The sequence below is a fragment of the Chiroxiphia lanceolata genome, chromosome Z (assembly GCF_009829145.1).
Source record: "Chiroxiphia lanceolata isolate bChiLan1 chromosome Z, bChiLan1.pri, whole genome shotgun sequence".
NCBI lineage: Eukaryota > Metazoa > Chordata > Aves > Passeriformes > Pipridae > Chiroxiphia > Chiroxiphia lanceolata.
Genome location: NC_045671.1, coordinates 45,880,954 through 45,899,665, shown reverse-complemented (window position 1 = coordinate 45,899,665; position 18,712 = coordinate 45,880,954). Strand labels below are relative to the sequence as shown.

General features: G+C 34.9%; 1 protein-coding gene across 2 annotated transcripts in view; it reads left to right on the top strand.

Moving 5' to 3' along the window:
- The window catches only part of MAN2A1 (mannosidase alpha class 2A member 1), a 110,196-nt gene extending 94,884 nt beyond the window's left edge, over positions 1 to 15,312 (top strand). The window contains exons 20-22 of one of the 2 annotated variants that reach the window (XM_032675788.1): positions 6,915 to 7,109; positions 11,349 to 11,459; positions 12,332 to 15,312. In XM_032675788.1, the coding sequence (XP_032531679.1) occupies positions 6,915 to 7,109; positions 11,349 to 11,459; positions 12,332 to 12,484 (459 nt within the window). In that variant the 3' untranslated portion in view covers positions 12,485 to 15,312. The remainder of the gene's footprint in view (positions 1 to 6,914; positions 7,110 to 11,348; positions 11,460 to 12,331) is intronic. The other variant, XM_032675789.1, reaches the window with a different exon arrangement.
- The last annotated feature ends 3,400 nt before the right edge of the window (positions 15,313 to 18,712 follow it).

The window sequence follows — 18,712 nt, the reverse complement described above, 5'->3', positions numbered from 1 at the left end:
TTAATGGGAATAATGCTCTGCCTTTCTCCTGATTGATGTTGGAGGCACAGAACCACAGCAGGGTCCCATCTATCAGCCTGGAATGAGAGGAATCCCCTGGTGTTGAAGACTACCATATTTGGCTGACAGACTGGGAAGAGTTCCTCCTGTGGATCCAAATTTCCCTGGATTTGGTTATCTGAGTCCCAGGTTTCCTCATCTGCAGTTTTAGTGCCAACTGAGAATGCACAGGCAGTACAGAAAATCTGTTGTGATTTTAGTCACCAAATGAACATGCAATCTTGTGGATATTTTATGGTGCCTCAGAATTTCCACTTTTTCTTTAAAAACTCCTTTCACCTAGTGTGGCAGACATGCATTTCCAGTGTAACACCCTCCAAGTGAATTGATAGAAAATTTTACATTCCCTGAAGTAAAGAGATAATATCAGATACTCTGCTTAGATGAGTCCTCCTTTGCTGGTCACTTCAATAGCTATCAAAAGACCCTCAGCATTCCAGATCATCATTCTCAATAAAGTACTTGAAACATATGGCCAAAAAAAAAATAAAAATACTTTGATGTGCAAAAATGTACCAAAACTGATGGATATGTCACTATTGACGAAAATGTACAGATTAACAATTCTAACCTTATATTTATCTGGGGTTTTGCCCCCAGTATTTTGGGAAAGCCTGATACTCTGGTATAGCAGAAGATAATCTGGCATCAGTACTCGTTTATAGTCTTTTTAAGATTTCAGGATAGCTGCCTATTCAGTACTCACGTTTGTGGCTGTTATGTCTAGTTGCAACTTATCCAGCCTTTCCTAAAAGTCTGATTTTTTTGCAGAGGACATGCTTTTTTTTTTTTTTTAGAGATTACCTTAAGATTGCTCTGCTGAAGAATCTTGCAGAGCTTTGACATCTTAAATGTTCTAAATCCCACTGCTCAGAGAAGATCTTATCACCTTATTTGATTTCCATACAAAATTCCCTCTGCAACCACTAGCCATTTTCAAACCTGCCTGAAGTGATGATCAGTGCTTTCTTTGACAGATGCTTACATGAACATCACACTCTGCGACACTGAAAAGGAATTACTCAGCTCAGAAGAATTAATCCAATTTTCATCAGTGACTAATTGCTGTTTGTTGTGTCATGGGTGTAAGGTCCTTTGTCCAACATCTTTCTCCTTTCCTTCTCAAACTCACAAGGAGTTTTTACACAAAAATCTAGCTCCAGATATTGACCTCAGAAGAAAGGGAATGATTCATCCATATCAGGAGGACTTTGAGAACTTGTCAGACTTTGATTATTCTTTTTGTATTACAGTGTGCAACTTTGAATGAATTTAAAGCAATTGCATCTGATTTTCACTTGGTGAGATAACAGCCAGGCAGTCTTGCATGTAAAACCTGTAGCTACCTTGAAACCATTTACTGCTTCATGTCAATTGCATGAACTTGACTAGTGTCAGTCCAAAATAAAATCTGAATTTCTCTTCTAAATTGGGAGTTTTAGGACAATGTGTGTATAGAATGTTGTGCAATTCTCTCACTCTCTTCCTGTTTAGATACTCCTTCTTCCTCAAGTGGAGAGCACTGTAGCTAAGGATTCAAGATGTTTGCATTTGGGGTAAAGTGTATGCAATTTTAAAGCTCAGGTATCTGCCCTTACTTGTCACTTACTTTTGTCATGCTGTAAAACTGAAGTTCACATCATCAGTAATGTTGTCAGCTGTTTGTTTCTCACCTATAAGCAGCCTAGCACAGTATTACAGGATCAGTTTCTCATGCAGAAGCAGCATTTCATCAAACATCCTGATTCATACAATCTTTGAATTGTACAGAAAGAAACAAATTTTTCTTTCCATACTTGTCTTTGGGATTCTTTGACTTACCTTCTTGGTTGTTTTCAGTTGCTAGTTTATGATTAAGAGATATTTAAAAATATTGTCTCCATATGTTTTGGGACTAAAGATGCTCTGAAAAGTCTTTCACTCCACAGATTAGATTTTCCAGTCTGGAAACATTCTTCTTTGAAGAGTGCTGCGTGTTGGTGAGAGGAAAGTTGGTATAAATTGTTTCCTCACACAGCATGAGAGAGAATGAGAGACTTTTTCTTTCCAGGAATAATCTAAGTGGTTAGATATCAAACTGTTTTAGTCTGCATCCCTTGATCTTGCAGGCCCAGAATTCTCTCTGTTTCCAGATTTTATTTGAATGAGCTTACACATTTCAGCATGTTTGATCAGGTAGTTCAGGTGCCAGTGGGGATTTACTGTTATAATTAAATTTGTTTTGTGACTTTTTTTATAGCAGAGAAAAGTCTAGAGGAGGAGCAAATATTCAAGATATGCATTTGATATACTGTCTGCCTCAGTTTCTCTCCTTTTATGTGGGAATTTTTAGACTACTTGTCTGTGTTGAAAAGTTCATTGGTTTTCTGTTAGCTCAGTTCATGTCCAGTTATCAACTGTGTCAGCTTTACTTTCTTCTCTACATTATTTTCCATTTATTTCTTATATTCACTTAATAAGTGATTTTTCAAGAGTGATTAGGGGTTTTGTCCCAAAATTAAGGGCATTAGTTCCTCAATTTAGACTCTTTCCAGAAAACACTCTGAGTATTTTCTTGAAGGGAGAGTGACTTTTTTACAGAGGCAGATGATGATAGGAAAAGGGGGAATGGTTTTAAATTAAAAGAAGGGAGATTTAGGTTGAATATTAGGAAGAAACTCTTTACTCAGAGGATAAGGAGGCACTGAAATGCTTTGCCCAGGGCAGGGATGCACCAAACCTGGAAATCTTCAAGGCAAGTTTGGACAGGGCCCTGAGTAACCTGATCTAGTAGGTGGCATCCCTGCCAAAGGCAGAGGGGTCAGAACTTGAACATCCTTTCCAACCCAATCCTTTCTATTATTTCTGTGATTATCAGTAAAATAGCTCATTTCTGATATAAAGGCACTTTTTATAGATGAGGCTATTCTTAGAACTTGTTGCAAATTGTAAGATAGTTTTATAGTGTAGTATGGTTTGTTTTTCCTCAAAACAGAAAGTTTAAAATTATTCACCTTACTTTTGATGCCGAGGAAAAATCCTAAATTATTTGTGTACATGTATTGCAAAGTCACTCAAGTGATTGTATTTCAACACAGACTGTTTCCAATTGGATATGTGTATACGTTCCAAGTGTATATGAATGTACTGTAAGGTGGTTAAAAAGGTAGTATTTGCTTCGATTAGAGCTCATTAAGCTGACACATCATGATCTGGCATTCATCAGATTGTTACCAGTACTTAATGTTTGTAAGGGTGCCAGAGGAGCTCCATTTCACGCTTTGAATGATAAATGCTGTCATTTAAGTTGAGGAAATAACGTCACTTTTGAGAGAGCAGTACTTTAATTAGATGGAGACTGTGGGACTATAGCTTCTACTTAGCATCAGCAGGGTACTACTGAAAGCCATCCACATGGTGAAGGTGTGTATAGAGTAATTATTCTTCCAAATATATTGTTTGCATGCACAAACCCTTCTCATCTCTCTTTCCCGAGAGTCCTGTTTAAATTTTGGCTCAGTAGATTGAGAGGGGAAAGATGTACTCCAATCCTTTCATGACTGTGATGTACCTAGGGGGTAGTGTGATTCGAAGTGTCCCTTCTCAGTCTTCTGTGATAGCATTGTCTTCACAGTGTTTGCAAATCCGGTTTTCCCTCGGTTTTCTGGCAGCTTTTGACACCTTCTGTACTTTCCATTCTCATTGCTATTGCATAGATTGAGTGAATGACTGCACTTCTGTTAGTGCAATCATCCAAAATGGACTGTTGTTCCACATGTAGCAATACAGGACTCAAGAAAAAATCTCCACCTAAGTCTTAGTTTCAAAGGGGATAATGCATGAGGGATAATGCCCATAATGTTTTATTATGGGGAGACGTATTGGGAACAAAAATCAGCCAAGCTGAATCATCTCTGGTTCTAGCATTTGCTAGAGTCTTTCAAGGCTGTGTTTCTCAGCAATCCTCAGTTATTTCAAGAATCTAGGAACTGAGGAGTGGGTTTTCTGGTTCTGCTATGGGTTATCTGACAATTTTGTCCCACTGCCCATATTCTCTCTCAACCACATTCTTTTTCTAAGTTTCCTGTGACATTCCTTCCATCTTTCCTGGATTCTCAACTGCAGTATATCTTTATATTAAATCCACCTTTTTTATTCTCATTGCTTCTGTTAGTCTTAGAGAAGGCTAAGGATTCAGGCCTAGAAGATTGACCTTTCCTGTGCTATCCTTTCCTTGACAAGGCTGAGGATTCATCTGATACTTTTACCATAGGCAGTCTTTTACTTTTGTGTCAGACAATATGCAAACTTGCCTCCCATTTTTATTTACACTTGGGTCTCTGGGATTTGGGCAAAGTTTTGACTCATGGATGGCATACTTGTGTTTCCATACACAGTGGTTTTCTGTACATATAGCAGAAGCTTTCAGAAAGATGTCACGTCTCTTCATCTAAAATTACCTTGGTGGCGTTTTCTGAGGAACATCTGTTACTGAAATTATGAGGACATCTAAATGAGTTCAGTTTGTTTTCAGCAAGCACCTTCTTTCAGGCATAAAGTTGCACTTAATAGAATGATTTTTCAATCACTCTTCACATAACAAATTGTGGCCCTTCTCCAAGTATTTGGGATGCCTTATTGTGAGGATTTGCACATAAATAAAACATTTTAAAGAAAGACAAGACAAAATGAAATGTTATTTCTGTGAAGGCTCACCCTTCTTTCTCTTTCTGTCTCCTTGGAATCCCTTAAATCTGAGAAATCTGGAGTTGAGGGCAACTGTGTTGAGTATGGGACAGGCATTTCTTCCTTGAACGTGTTAGCAGTGTATGTTAGGCAGAGGTTGAAAGTAGAGGAGGAAATGGTTGAACGTGAATTCTGTTTAGGCAAATTTACTGATCTCAAATGAGTATGGATACCCATTGTTTAAAATGGAAAGCTTATCTTGAATAACTTTTGTTCCTGGATGGTAGTTGTCTCTTCTGCTTATTCTCAGGTAACATGCCTAGAACGAGGAACCATTTGCAAGGACTTTTCCTGCATATTTTGTTTTAAACAGAATGGATAAATTATTTTTCTGATTCATGTGTGATTTGTGAGATATTTTAGGAGACCTGTTTTCATGTTCTCAGATATAAGCAATCAACTCATTTTACAGGGGGAAAAAAGATGGAATAATAATAATAATAATAATAAAAAAGAGAAATGACAATAAAATATTTTGACTGACTTTAGCACATCTTGGCAACAGAGTGAACAGTGTTCCTCTTGGGGCCAAAAAGTGAATTCTGCTTTGAAAGATTTTCCCTGTGGGTAGAGCATGCATGCAGTCATTTGAACTGCAGGCTTTCAGATTTAGTTGTATGTAGAGCAAGCTTGCTCATACTGTAATTGGAAAATAAGAAAATCATGGCAATGAAGTTGACCAGTGATGCTGAACTTTTTAAGATAATGAAAAAAAAAACCCAAGGCTAACTGAGGAATAGAAAACTCATGACTGATTAAAGATGCTGTAAAATGGCAGATGGAATTCAATGTAAATAAATGTAGTGAGACACACAGAGGAGCAATCCTCTGCAACGATCAACTGTTATTAGTTCTATAAAGTAATTTGTGTGTCATAATAGGTGTTTAAAAGTAGTAGCCTTAATGCTTAGTAGCTACCAGAGAGGCACAGTCTTAGACATTACTAAGAAAAGCACCAAGAATAAAACAGAAATTACCATCTTGCATTGATTCAGCTCTGGCATGTGTTCAGTTGCTACACTGTCAGCTGTACTTAGTGCTGCTCCAGAGGTATAAATAAATATGCATACATGTATACACACCCCAAAACAGAAATTACTGTTATGGTTGTCTGTTATAAGATGGAAAATAATCCTCCCCTTTGCTTAAAGTATCACACATTTGTTTTTTATTTCTAATTTTTCAGCCTGTCATAAAATGTACGTTTAATAAGATACTATGTTTTCAGTAACCTTTCTGCAAAGTTTTCATTAAATGTCACCTCTTTAAACAAGCAAGGATTTATCTGACTAAGTACGCAAGGAAAAAAGAAAAAATAAGAGCAAAAGAAGTTTTCACCCATTTCTACTCTTTTCTTCACTGACATTCCAAAACAGAAATTGCCTTTTTAAAGTTCCTTTGTTTTTTCCTTGGCTTCTGTGGAGTTTAGCTAGTTGTTGTGAATATGTAGGATTAAGCAATTTCAGATTTTTAAAGCAGCTTCTGCAGCTGTGTAAAAGCACTGCAAATACAAAACTTGGGAAAGTACAAAATTTGTGAAATGTTGGAAGAGAGTCCCTTCACTTCCTGCTGGCATGACACTGATATAAAAATTTGAAAAGAAATCTTTTGCAATGTGGACCAAGACAAAGATGCCAGTTGTTATTTCTTCCAGCAAATAGTTTGAAGAAGAAAGATTTAGAATAGAATGAAGGATTTAGGATACAAGTTAAAGAAAGTAAGAAATACAGGTCAGAAAATTAATATGGAAAAGGAAGCCTACAAAAGACTAGCTTTTTTTTCTCCATATTCAAATAGCTACTGAATAAATAGGAGCAACTTGCTAAAGTAGTTGCTAATTTCTTTCTCTAAACTACCTTGTTTGTACATCAGAGTCTAACACAGAAAGGTAAGGAATGGTGTAAAATGAGGTGTCATGTAATCATAATTTTGGAAGATGTACTAATGGTGTACAGGAAAGTATATCTAGTAATAGAAGAAAACTAATGGACAATCAAAAGTTTCCAAAGGTAATTAAATGGGCAGTCTAAAAATTAAAATTTTCTAGGCAATGAATGGAACAATTTATAAAGTAAGTGAGTTTAAAAATTCAGATATCTTAACTGGATTCATTCTTTTGTATTTTGCAGAGTGAAGATAAGGCATCAGTCAGTTTTCCATCACTTCTTAGCCATATGACCTCTCTTTTCTTAAATCATCCTGTAATTCCAATGACAACAAATGCAGAGTCAGGTGTCCCAGAGATGATAAATACGTTTTCTCCACTCATGTTGTCCATGCCTTGTGACATGCATATAGTCAATCTGAGGACAATCCAATCAAAGGTAAGGTCAAACCACTGCTTTTGTGAGCAAAAATATGATATAGCTTATTAATATAGACAAATAATTTATTCTTTGGAAGTAATTTATGAGAGGTTTTATGTGATATGGTAAACTGCTATGTGATAACTATCTTTATTAATTCTGCAAGAACTAAAGGCTTGTGTCGGAGTAATATGAAATGCTGGGGTTGTTTTTTCACAACATATGAATATGCATAGTGCAGTATTCTGTCTCCGGAGGGGACACATTTCAACGTGTTCCCAAAGTTTAAGAGAGAACAGTTCATATACTTCAGCCTTTTCTGTATTAGAAGAATTAAATTTAAGATCATTAGACTTTGTTCTAAGTGTGTTTTTAATAAAGGTTATAGTTTTAAACTCAACTTGTATTGTTAAAGCACTTCTAAGCTTATTTACAAGACCTTGTTTAATTACTCTAATATCATCTTGTAATGCTTGGATCCTGTGAAACTATTCTCTGGTAGGTATACAAAAAAAAACCAACCAAATGAAAAAATAAAAAAAACCTCAAATAAAAAAAGCCTTTTCTGTACTCAATATTTTTTTCCTTGCAAAGGCAGGAAAGGCGTGTAACTACCATAATTTAATTATCTGTTTCCTAAACTAAAGGAACTGGTTTTGCATCCTTCTTCTGGCAACTGTTCTATAAATTCTTTTCAGTTTTTCAACACCTTTTAAAATGTGAATCTGTTAACTTTATGCTGCATTGCATTGTCACTCACAAGTGCTGTTACCACAATGAAATCTCTTTTTTTATTCTACCATACTTAGATAGTTACAAACTACTTGTCCCTTCTCCTTTAGAGTCTCCATGGTGGCTGAGGTAAAACTACTCATCTATATTAATGTCAGATTATATTCCCTTTATCTGTTCTTTGTTGTAAATCCTAATCCTCATTTTAAAACTTAAAGAATTTGTTTACTTTCTCATGCTTTGTCTGTTAGTAGTTCAATCTCACATACACTCCTTCAGCTGTGACTGATTCTTATTTTGAATTTCAAAGTGGAATAACTTATACTTTGTGGGTCTTATACCTTTGAAAAGTTTGGAGAAAACCTTATATTGAATTAAGTCTTCACATGAAGTGATGTTTCACACTTCACTGTGAGGATTTTCATGTGAGGATTTGCTTCAACGTATCAAGTTCAGGTGTAGACCTTCATGAACATGTTCCCTCTCCCTCTTTGAGGCCTAAACTTCCCCCCCCTTGTTTGTATCATCTGGCTGTGAAACCTGTGAAAATAAAGGGTGGCTCTGTGTCTGCTTTTTAGTTCAGTGTTGCTACTTGCAGATGAATTCCATGATTTTATCTGAGCTATAGTGGCCCCACTATCCCAATTGGTATAAGGGTATTTAAGACTATGATCTCTTCCTTGTCTACAACTGTGTATTTCATTGATTACTGATTGACAGCTCTTGAGCCTGCAGCTTCACTTTGTCCACCGCAAAGTGAACATTTGCAGTAGTCATAGGAGGGGAGCACATCATTATAGGCACAGAACAGTCCTTCCCCACAGCAGAAAATGCTTTGCAAATAATTTTGTAAATCTTTCCTCACTTTCTGCTTCCTTTCTTTATCTTCCAAGAATTTAAATGATAAGTATCATAATTCTGGCTAATTGACACAATGAATTTTTTTTTCCAGAAATATGAACTTCTCCATTGCTTTAGCTGTTGATTTTCCATAATCCATTACAATTTCACATAAAAGGGTACCAAATTAAAATATTATTAATATTTAAGTTAGAAATCAGAAAGAATATTGCTATTTATGTAAGATATCTGATCTTGTTGTGGAAGAGTCCAATCTCTTATGAATTTAAAGAATTTTTTTAAGAGCTCTCCAGTTAAGAAGTTTGACACAGATTTTACCTGGTGTAATAAACTGGGCCTCAAGATTTAAAACTGAGAACATTTGTCACTTTATACTAAACATAAATACATAATTTTGTCATGTTGCCTTAAATTTTTGGATTTAAAAAGAGTTTAATTTTTTTTCTTTCCATTCAAAATTTTAGCAGCATTGCCCTGGCATACTGCTTATTAGAAAACCTAGAAATTTTATGTTTTTTCTATCTAAAGGCTAATGAGAGGCTACATTTCAATTCTCAGAGATCAAAATCAAATCAAACTTTGGCATTTCTTCCAAGAAAGCTAGTCAGAGATTTGATAGTGCAGTGGTGAGGATTTTTTGCCATGTAACAGTACTGTGAAGTTTTACAAGGTTAAGGATGTTGTTATTTATTGGAAATTGAGGAATCGGTTACAGAGTTTTGTGCAATGAGCATGGTTGTGTTTAGAAGGTGTATTTGATGTAAATTAAGTTCACCCTTGCTCAGACATTCCTTAGGCTTGCATGCAATTAGTCTGATCTACCTAGAGATGACATAAGAACAGGTAAGTTAAAGTGCTGTGACTTAGTTTTACACCTGCTTTGAAAATGAGTTAGAATAGCTTTATTTTTTTGCACATGGTTGCTATATGCATGATAAAAGGTTGAATACTATATCATAGATATAGTAAACCCTTTTTCTCAAGTTGTCATTAATTGTGTGTTACTTTTATGTTTTAAATCTTTTGAATCTTAAGATAATATTTAATTTTAAAAATTTGAGAGATTAAATATTCATGCCATAATTTGAAATTCATACATGCATTTGTTATGCAGATTAGTAAAAGATAATAGAGGAACTGTTGATACCCATTACTGGCTTGTCATTTTTAACGTTAATTTACCCCATAGGAAGTCAGGCTTTTTCAGTCTAAATTTTAATGTTTCACTAATCTGATGTTTAGGCAGACAGTATTATTTTGTGTTCATGAAATCTTCCCAAACTGAGTTTTAGTCATGATTTGTAAACTATGCCAAGTTTTTAACCATCAGTATTTTACTAAAAAGGAGCTCATTTCAATTCCAAATACTGCTGAATAAATTTTTACCATTTTAAATGGGAAAATTAAAACCACTAAGTTTATCAGTTTTTACCATTTTTTTATTATTTGAATGAGTACTTAATACTACAAATTTGTCGCACTTTGAATCTGTGTCATACTGGGTTTCAAAGAAGCTGGTTCAGGCTGATCCAAGAACTCCTTTACGAGAAGAAAACTATATGGAAAGTCTATTAGGGTAAGACCTCTCATTTGGTACACCTTCAAGAACTAAAGCCTGACAAAGTGTCTAGTGCTCACTGGTGTAAGTTTCTGAAGTACCAGAAATGAACCAAACTCATGGCAGAAGCTTTAGTGAAAAAGCACCGGTGCAAAAGCAAGTAAACCAGAAATAAGTAAGAGGATAATAGCCTGAAGAACTAGCATGGCTTTGGATAGTGGCTACATTAATGTTAAGACTTAGAATTCTTAAGGATCTTTTCCATGCTGATCATTTCTATGATTCTGTGAAGGGTATCTTGTGATGTGCCACTCATATGGTGTGAAGTTGGTTTACATGCAAGTTCATCTAAAATGTGAAGACTTTTTTGCTGTTACTCCTGCTGTACAAGAGTGGTTTTCTACATTTTAGTGTAAATGAAAAAAGTTCTATCCAATTCTAGGCTGTGACTCTGTTTTGACATATGAAAACAATATTCTGATTTGAGGCATTCTATTCTGTGATTTGCCCTAAGTGGTGGTTTTAGTGATTTGATCCAAACTAGGACGTTGAGATTGAGTTACTCTTTGACGTATGTTGAAGCTCAAGAACACTGAATATCTTATAGATAACCATAACATTTATTTCATATTTGTATTTCAGTGTACAGTTTTCTGTACACCTTAAGCTGTGTTAGAGAGCAGCTTTGCAACATGAAAGTTTGTTCAACAAAGTCACATTGAGTATTTAAATATGACTATTGTAGTTCACATTATTTCCATTTTGTTTTCAGTTTTACCGTATAATTTTTGTGGAAAGCCAATTAATACAACTGTGATAACTACACTTCAGTTCTAAGTCTGTATAAGTGCAAGTACTGAGCTTTTAACCTCAACAACATACATTTATATTCTGTAGTACATTGAATGTCTCAACTCTTTGCAGTTCAGTTCTTTCTGTGTTTAGTCTTATACATTTCAAAAAAACCCATGAGGGTTGAATCTAGGCTGAACATTTTTTAAGGTATAAGTGGCTGTATCACTGTATGGTAATGAAAATTTTATGAGGTCTAAAATGTCTTTCTTACTTCTACTTTGTGAGTAATATTTTATCTTGTTTATTTGTAGGTAGATACTGAGCCATCTGATGAAGCTGCTCTGATTCTTCACAGGAAGGGATTTGACTGTAGATTTTCAAACAGAGACATGGGTCTGCTCTGTTCCACTACTCAGGGAAAGGTATGCTGATATTTTATGGGCAGCTTACCTTACGAGTATTGCAGAAACACTGATACTTTAGTCATATTGTAGGTGAAGACTAGGTATTTATTTCTCAAGAGTTATACTTTCAGGATAATGGTAGAATTTACCTTGAAAACTGCTTTCCATTTGATAAAGTTGTGAATCTTCTGGTTTGTGGGAATAACCCTGTAACCATCAAGAAGTAAACTAGTTTTAATCTCATTAACTTCCTGTGAATGAGTATTTCTCAGATAATTTTTAATAGTCTTTTAGAACTTTATGAAGTAAAAGAAATCAAGTTACATATTCTAAAGTGTATCTTTTGAATATTACTAATATACCCACAAGTTATGTGACTGTTGCTTATTATAGCATGTTCTTTCTCTGCCCATTCTCTCTTAAATGACCTACACCAATACAAATATCTAAGTATTTTAAGATTTTTATAGAATTGATGTGATGTGTAAAACTATGAAATATAAATAATTTTTTTCTGAAGGTTATAGATGGAATGGAAGGTAATTAATCTGTAGCAATTTTGTAATAAAATGTTAAAATATATTTGGGATTTTCTTTAGGGAGAAGAGTAAATATTGTTTTAATAAGAAACAAGAAGATTTTTAATATTTCTGGTAGTTTTTAATGTATTCATTTAACTTCCTTTGAAATGTAGCAAGTGAATACTACTTAAAAAGTTCTGAATTAGTATATAGTATTTGATTTATGGTACTTAAAAATATTCATAGTCTTTAGTGAGAGAATTGCTGTGCTGGTACCTGTAAGGAGATGTGTAATTTTAAGATATATACTGCCTTTTCTAAATACAGTTCTTTGTTTGCTTTTTGTTTTTTATTTTCTTTTGCCTCCAGATAAAGGTGCATAAGCTCTTTAACAAATTCAGAGTGGAAAGTCTTACACCCACATCTTTATCTTTGATGCATTCACTTCCAGATGGCAGAAATATAAGTGAAATAAATATGAGTTCTATGGAGATAAATACATTCCGGATTCGGCTAAAATGAAATCTTGCTTTAATACTCAGATAGAGAAGAAGGATCTGCAATTACATCTCCTCTTAGTTTCACGTGCAATAAGAAGCAGATTAATATTGCTCCAGCTTCTGGATACTGTGAGAAAAAGATGCATTCTATAATTTTTTTTGACCACACAGTGAAAAGCCATGTTGCAAGCAACTTTTTTGTTTATTCAGGTTTCCCCCCCCATAAAATAGGAACATCAGTATAAGTTAATACAGCAAGTGAAGAAATTTCTAAGGATGTTAACCTCTCAACAGATTAAATCTCAGGTTAAATGCTAACTAATGATGCTTTTGGTGTTTTAAGTTTCATAAAGAGGGGATTGGATTTTAAACAGCCTTCTTTTGCTGATTCTTGATGAATTTATGTATGAATAACTCAATCTAGAAAGTCTTGATGCAGCTTGGAAATAAAATACGATAAAATGTTCTTGTGTAGTAGCTAATGTCCAAATATTTGCAATCATTTATATAAATGACAATAATCTCAATTTATTCCACAATTAATTTCAATTTATTCAACACAAAGGGGATTATTAATTGTGGTAAAATGAAAGCCTGCAGTACCTGTGATAAGTGATGGTAGATTTTAATACTTCTACCATTCCACCTGAGTTATGTAAATAGGAAAACATGAACCTATGAAGTAATTTTGCAATGGAAATGTTTAATAAAACTCCCATTTTGTTACTTGACACACTGGGATATGTGCAATTATTCCATTACCATGATGAGAAATGTCCATAGTTATCATGAATACAAAATTTTTTATAAAACTCATTTAGATACTGATATTCTCTGAAATGAGTTTTCTATTTCAAGATTACCATATCAAAATAAATGTGCCTTATTTTTTGATATGTCTTGTTACAATTTTGGTGTCTGTGTTAGTGTTTTTGGGGAAAAAGTAGTTTATATAATACTTAAGCTGTGCATCTCCTGTTTGACAATGCTGGCCACACTCTGATCTATGTACTCCTGCACCAAGTTTGTGCTATCTTATTCTGAACATTTTGACTATTTGAATGTATTAATATTATATCATAACCTGAAACACAGACAAAAAAGAATTACTGTAGAGGCTAAATTCAGCTACTTTCAAGGAAATTGCAACTTGATGCAGAGAGTTGATAGTAAGCAAGACATGGTTTGCAAACCTATCAAAACATGTGCTTGCATGTCACAGACTGTGGTGACCTGTTAATTCAGAATCATGTGCCTATATTTTAAACAACATTTTTCAAACTTGCAAACTTGCAACCTCAGTTACATTGCCAGTGTTCATGTTACTGAAGAATGGAGACTTAATTTTACTTTGTTTCATATTAATTCACATTTAGTGCTTAAGCCATCCAAGTATGAAAAACATTTCCATAAGTAGAGCTGCTGTTTACAGTTAATATGTATAAACAGTCACTTGAGTATGATCCCATTTTCTAGTCTTCATTTATTTTCATAGCTCATTCTTCTGTATCTCTGTTATGCTTTACTTTTCCATACATTGTTGCTTACCTTCAGTACTAATGCATGAAAAGTCATCATAATTGGTAAAAAGATGTGCTAGCTCTAATATTGCCTCCTGTATTTCATTTCATCACTGTTGTTCCACAATTATATCAAAGTCCATCAAATTATATCATGTAGCTACAGGCTATTTTAAAAGAAAATGAAAGTCATATTTCATGCATTGTCCCAGGTTGGATCTCTGAGATTGTATAGATTTTCCTACTTAATTCAATCTGCTGTGTGCTTTGTAATAATGTGAATACTTAGTAGGATCTGGTGCAAGTTACATCAAGAATATAAGAACACTAACCACAAATAGAAGAATCAGATGGATCCAATAAATGGATGTTTTCATGCAATAAACATGTACTGTAACTTTTCTTAGATATAGTATTTGAAAATACTATTTTTTGTTGGAACTCAAAGCTTGGTAGACTTTCCAGCAGGAATTTCTCATAACATTTATTTTGTTGCATCTTCAGAATTAAAATGTTAAAGGGACTTTTATGTGTTCTGTGCAAGAAAATATTCAAAATGCTATTTCAGTTTTGTTAGGCGGAAAAGTAAAATTTTGATGCAATAAAGTTTTAAAGTATCTTGCCTCTTGGAATTCCTTCAAAAGATCCTTTGTATAGAATTCGATCTTTTTTTTTCCTCATTAGCTGTGCAATCATGATGCCTGAATCTTCCTTAACCAGCAGATTTAATCTTTGTTCCTTTGTTTTGCATTTTTTGTGTAACAACTGCTTTCAATTCAGGATCCTTTCCTGAAATCCTAAAGTAAGTCAAAACTCCAGTCAAAGTCTCATGATAAATTTTGCTTCAGTTTGCTCGGATTGTGTCTGTCATTGAGGATGGGGTTTGGGTTGTTGGTTTGCAGGTTTTTTTGGTTGGTTGGGTTTTTTCCCCCAACAAGTCTTAATGAATTCTTATAGTGTATTTTTGTGAATTGGACATCTAATTCAATTCTATTATCTTGGGGGTTCTTTTGGTTTTTATCTCTGCTGGGTTTGTAACTACTGGTTAAGAGAGCCAAGCATCCTTACCTTTCAATATGGTTTTAAAGACAATGCTGTTTAAGAAATGGTTTAAAACCTTGTAATTACTTTCCTACCAGAGTTGTACCTGTATTCGTTTTTTTTTTTTTTTTTTACATTCCATTATCGTAATTGTCTTTGGTTTACTTGCTCATATTGTCTGAAACAAACTGATTTCAGCCGAAGGTTTTTGCTGTTTTCTCTTGGAAGGTTTTATATCTTATGGGGATATGTAAAATAAGATCTCTAATAAAAGGTAATGTTATTGTGAGATGTGGCCAGTGTCATTAATGCCTTGGCTGTAGCAAATTTAAATTTAAAAAAATAAAAAAAGAAAAAGAGAGAGAAACAACGAAAACACCTTATTTGAGAAGGCGCATGTATCAGTAGCTTTTGGGAATTACAGTTATCTATAGTGAGATGAACTCCTGATGAAAGATGTGATCTATTCCACTGCCAAAGAAAAGAAGATAGATGCTAACTTCAGGGATATAAACAAGGGACACTGCACAGTGTGTAAAGGAAATGGGTAGCTCTTTTGCAAAAGAAATCTTGCACTGACTTGCCAGAAAATAGTAGAAGCTGTAAAATTCTAGAATTTTCCTTTTTTTACTTGAATTAGTATTTATATTTGAAACAGTTGACAGTAATGGAATGGAAGCTATTCTTGTAAATTAACAAACACACCATTAGAGGATAACAAGTCAAAATAACAGTTCAACTGTAATGAGACTGAACACTTTAAAATAAATAACATAATGCTAATATAATATACTGTAATTACATATGGCAAGTTGAACAGGCATAGATGCTTCACAGGTTTGCTTCCCAAAGTGCCGATGGAGCTTGAGCATGATGACTTGCAAAGACAATAAAGTATAACTTTTAGTCAGTGCCTGAAGCTATTTGATGTTGGACTGGACAGTCTTAACTATAAACATGAAAGTATACATGTACACAGACTGTGTAAATCCCTATAATTTTAAAGCTGATGTTTCAAGATGCAAGTGTAACTTGCACATGTAACTTGTTACGTGTAACTGTAACAGGCAAAAAAAAAGAGTATGAGTCCAGTTTAAAGCATCCCTTCACCATTTCATGCTCATCCTACTTTGGAATTGATTGATATCAACACGACCATGGAGACAGAACATATTCCGCTAATTTCAGCAACCAATAATGTATTCTTTTACTTTTTGAAATTATGTTAACTATATCTGATGTATGCCTTTGAAAAAACAGGTGCTAGATCTCTGTACACATCTTTACTGATAGTGACACTATTGCTCAGATTTAGTGGGTTATCTGATTTGTGATGAGTTATATATATATGTGTGATAAAATATAAAACAGAGATCAGTTTGTTGTACTTTTTGTTTTAGGTTAACTACTCTGTCATAATACTATGAATTTCAAAAATCAGCGAAAGGTATTAATTTTGTCTTCTAAAAGAGAGAACAAATCAAAATAATATACTGTCTAGAATAAGCTCATGGTCAATGGAGAACTATTGGGATTTTCAGACAGTGCTCTTACTGACACAAAGTTTCTCTGTCTGCAATTTCTCTGTAAGTTATAATATTAAGTTTTGGGCCTGTTGGTCTTTCAATATACAGATTTTATGAACTAATAGATATTAAAAATTCATATTGCATCACCTAACCTTTGTATGCTAGAATTTCTACGGAGCTTCAGTAATGCATTATTTCCATTACTCTTCCTTTAAGTCAATTATTTAACAGCAGTAAGAGTAATAAAATAGTTAAATAAAAAAAAGATTTCCACCATGTATGTAAACTTGTGTTCTTTGGACTGTAAAGGCAAGAATATTTTTTGATTGTACATTTCAGAGCTTCAGGTTTTTTTCCTGATATGCAGTGTCTGTTAATGTGATGACCTTTGACTGACAATATAAAAATCGTTCTTGTTTTGGGTATCACTAAATCGGAGACTTTAATCCCAGCTTTATCTCCACCACCCCCACTCCCCATGTGTCATACACATCCACCACATAGGAAAAGCACATGCCTTTGTTCCTCTCAAATCATGACCTGCAGCATAACTTGTGGTCTCCCCAGTCAATAGCTAGTCAATTTTTATTTCTATTTTTCTTACTTCTTTTGTCCCGCTTTCTCCTTTCTTGGCATACCAGCTAACTGTGTAGGCATTTGTAGCTCCAATATGTACAACGCAGCCTTCCAGCCCTGCCCAGTGCATTCTACAGAGCTTTCTGGGTCAGGCTACCTACAGTGCCAGCCAAAGCCTGAGTTGTGCTGGATTCTTAAGAGTTACATGTTTTAAGTCCACATCAATGAGCATTTATGGTGCGCATGCCCTGCTTGCTTGTCACAACTGTCTCACATCACTAGCTTGCTCTTCAGAAATATACATATTTGTTCCTCTGAAAATCCACTTGAACAGGCTTCAATGGTATTCTCTGTTTTTCTCTTCCTCAGTTTCATGATATAACACAATCTCCATTTCAGGACCTTTCAGTTCACAAGTTTATCTGTAACCTATCTTCCAGAAGTTAATAATTATCTGTCTTGATTGGGTAATAAGAAATCAAAGGCTTTTTGAGAATGCCCACTACTGTGGCTTTGGCTACTGCAGTCCCTCTCAGGTCAACCTGTTCACATCAGTGGCCAACGAAAAGCTGGGGCTGTTTAGCCTGGAGAAAAGAAGGTTCAGGGGGATCTCATTAGTGCATGTAAATATACAAAGGGAGGAGGTACAGAAGACAGGGCCAAGCTCATTTCAGTGGTGTCCAGTGGCAGAGGTGACAGGCACATTCCAAAGCACAGGAGGTTCCTCCTGAACCTCAGGAAACACATTTTCACTGTGAGGGTCACCGAGCACTGGCACAGGTTGCACGTAGTCATTGTTCAGTCTCCATCCTTTGCAGTACTCAAAAGCTGTCTGGACATGGTCCTGGGCAACTGGCTCTAGGAGGTCCTCCCAACCCCAGCCACATTCTGTGGTTCTGCATGGCCTGTTCTGGTGAAGAGGAAGGAAGGTTTCATTAGATAACAAGAACTTGTACTAGATTCACATGTATGGTTAAAGATGGGAGGCCAATGATGATAGCTGGCAACTGAGAGAAGGTACAACTTTTTACCAGAAGTGTTGTTCCTGGATGTCTGTGCAGCACTGAAGATTTCCAGGGGGAAAAAATGCAGACATTGGCAAGTTTAAAGATTAGTTTGCTCTTGCAGTTTCAAATGCCTGATGGAGACAAAATAGACCCAAAATAGATTCAGATGCTCTCTGAATCACTTGCAGCCAGCAATGTAGACACACAGCTCTGTAAACAGATGACCTTTGTTCACAAAACACTTTAATAGTGACAGTGAAAGGAAGTATTATCTGTGTTCTCTATGTTTTGAATTATTTAAAAGAGTAACCCATTCCAAGCTAAAATAAATTAAACAAAATGAGTTTAATGGAAGCAATTCAGCCAGACAGTGATCGTGTAAAAAGTTTGAACACAGCTGCTGCAAACATTCTTAATGGAGCATGCTAGTAGAAGTCCTTCACCCAGATAAAGGATTAAAGTTTGCACACCAAAAGGGATTTGTGTGTTTTGACAGTGACAAAATCAGTCCTGCTGCTTTTCCTTGTATCTTAGTAAGTGAAATCTACTTTCTTGGCTAGTAGACATGGGAAAGAAA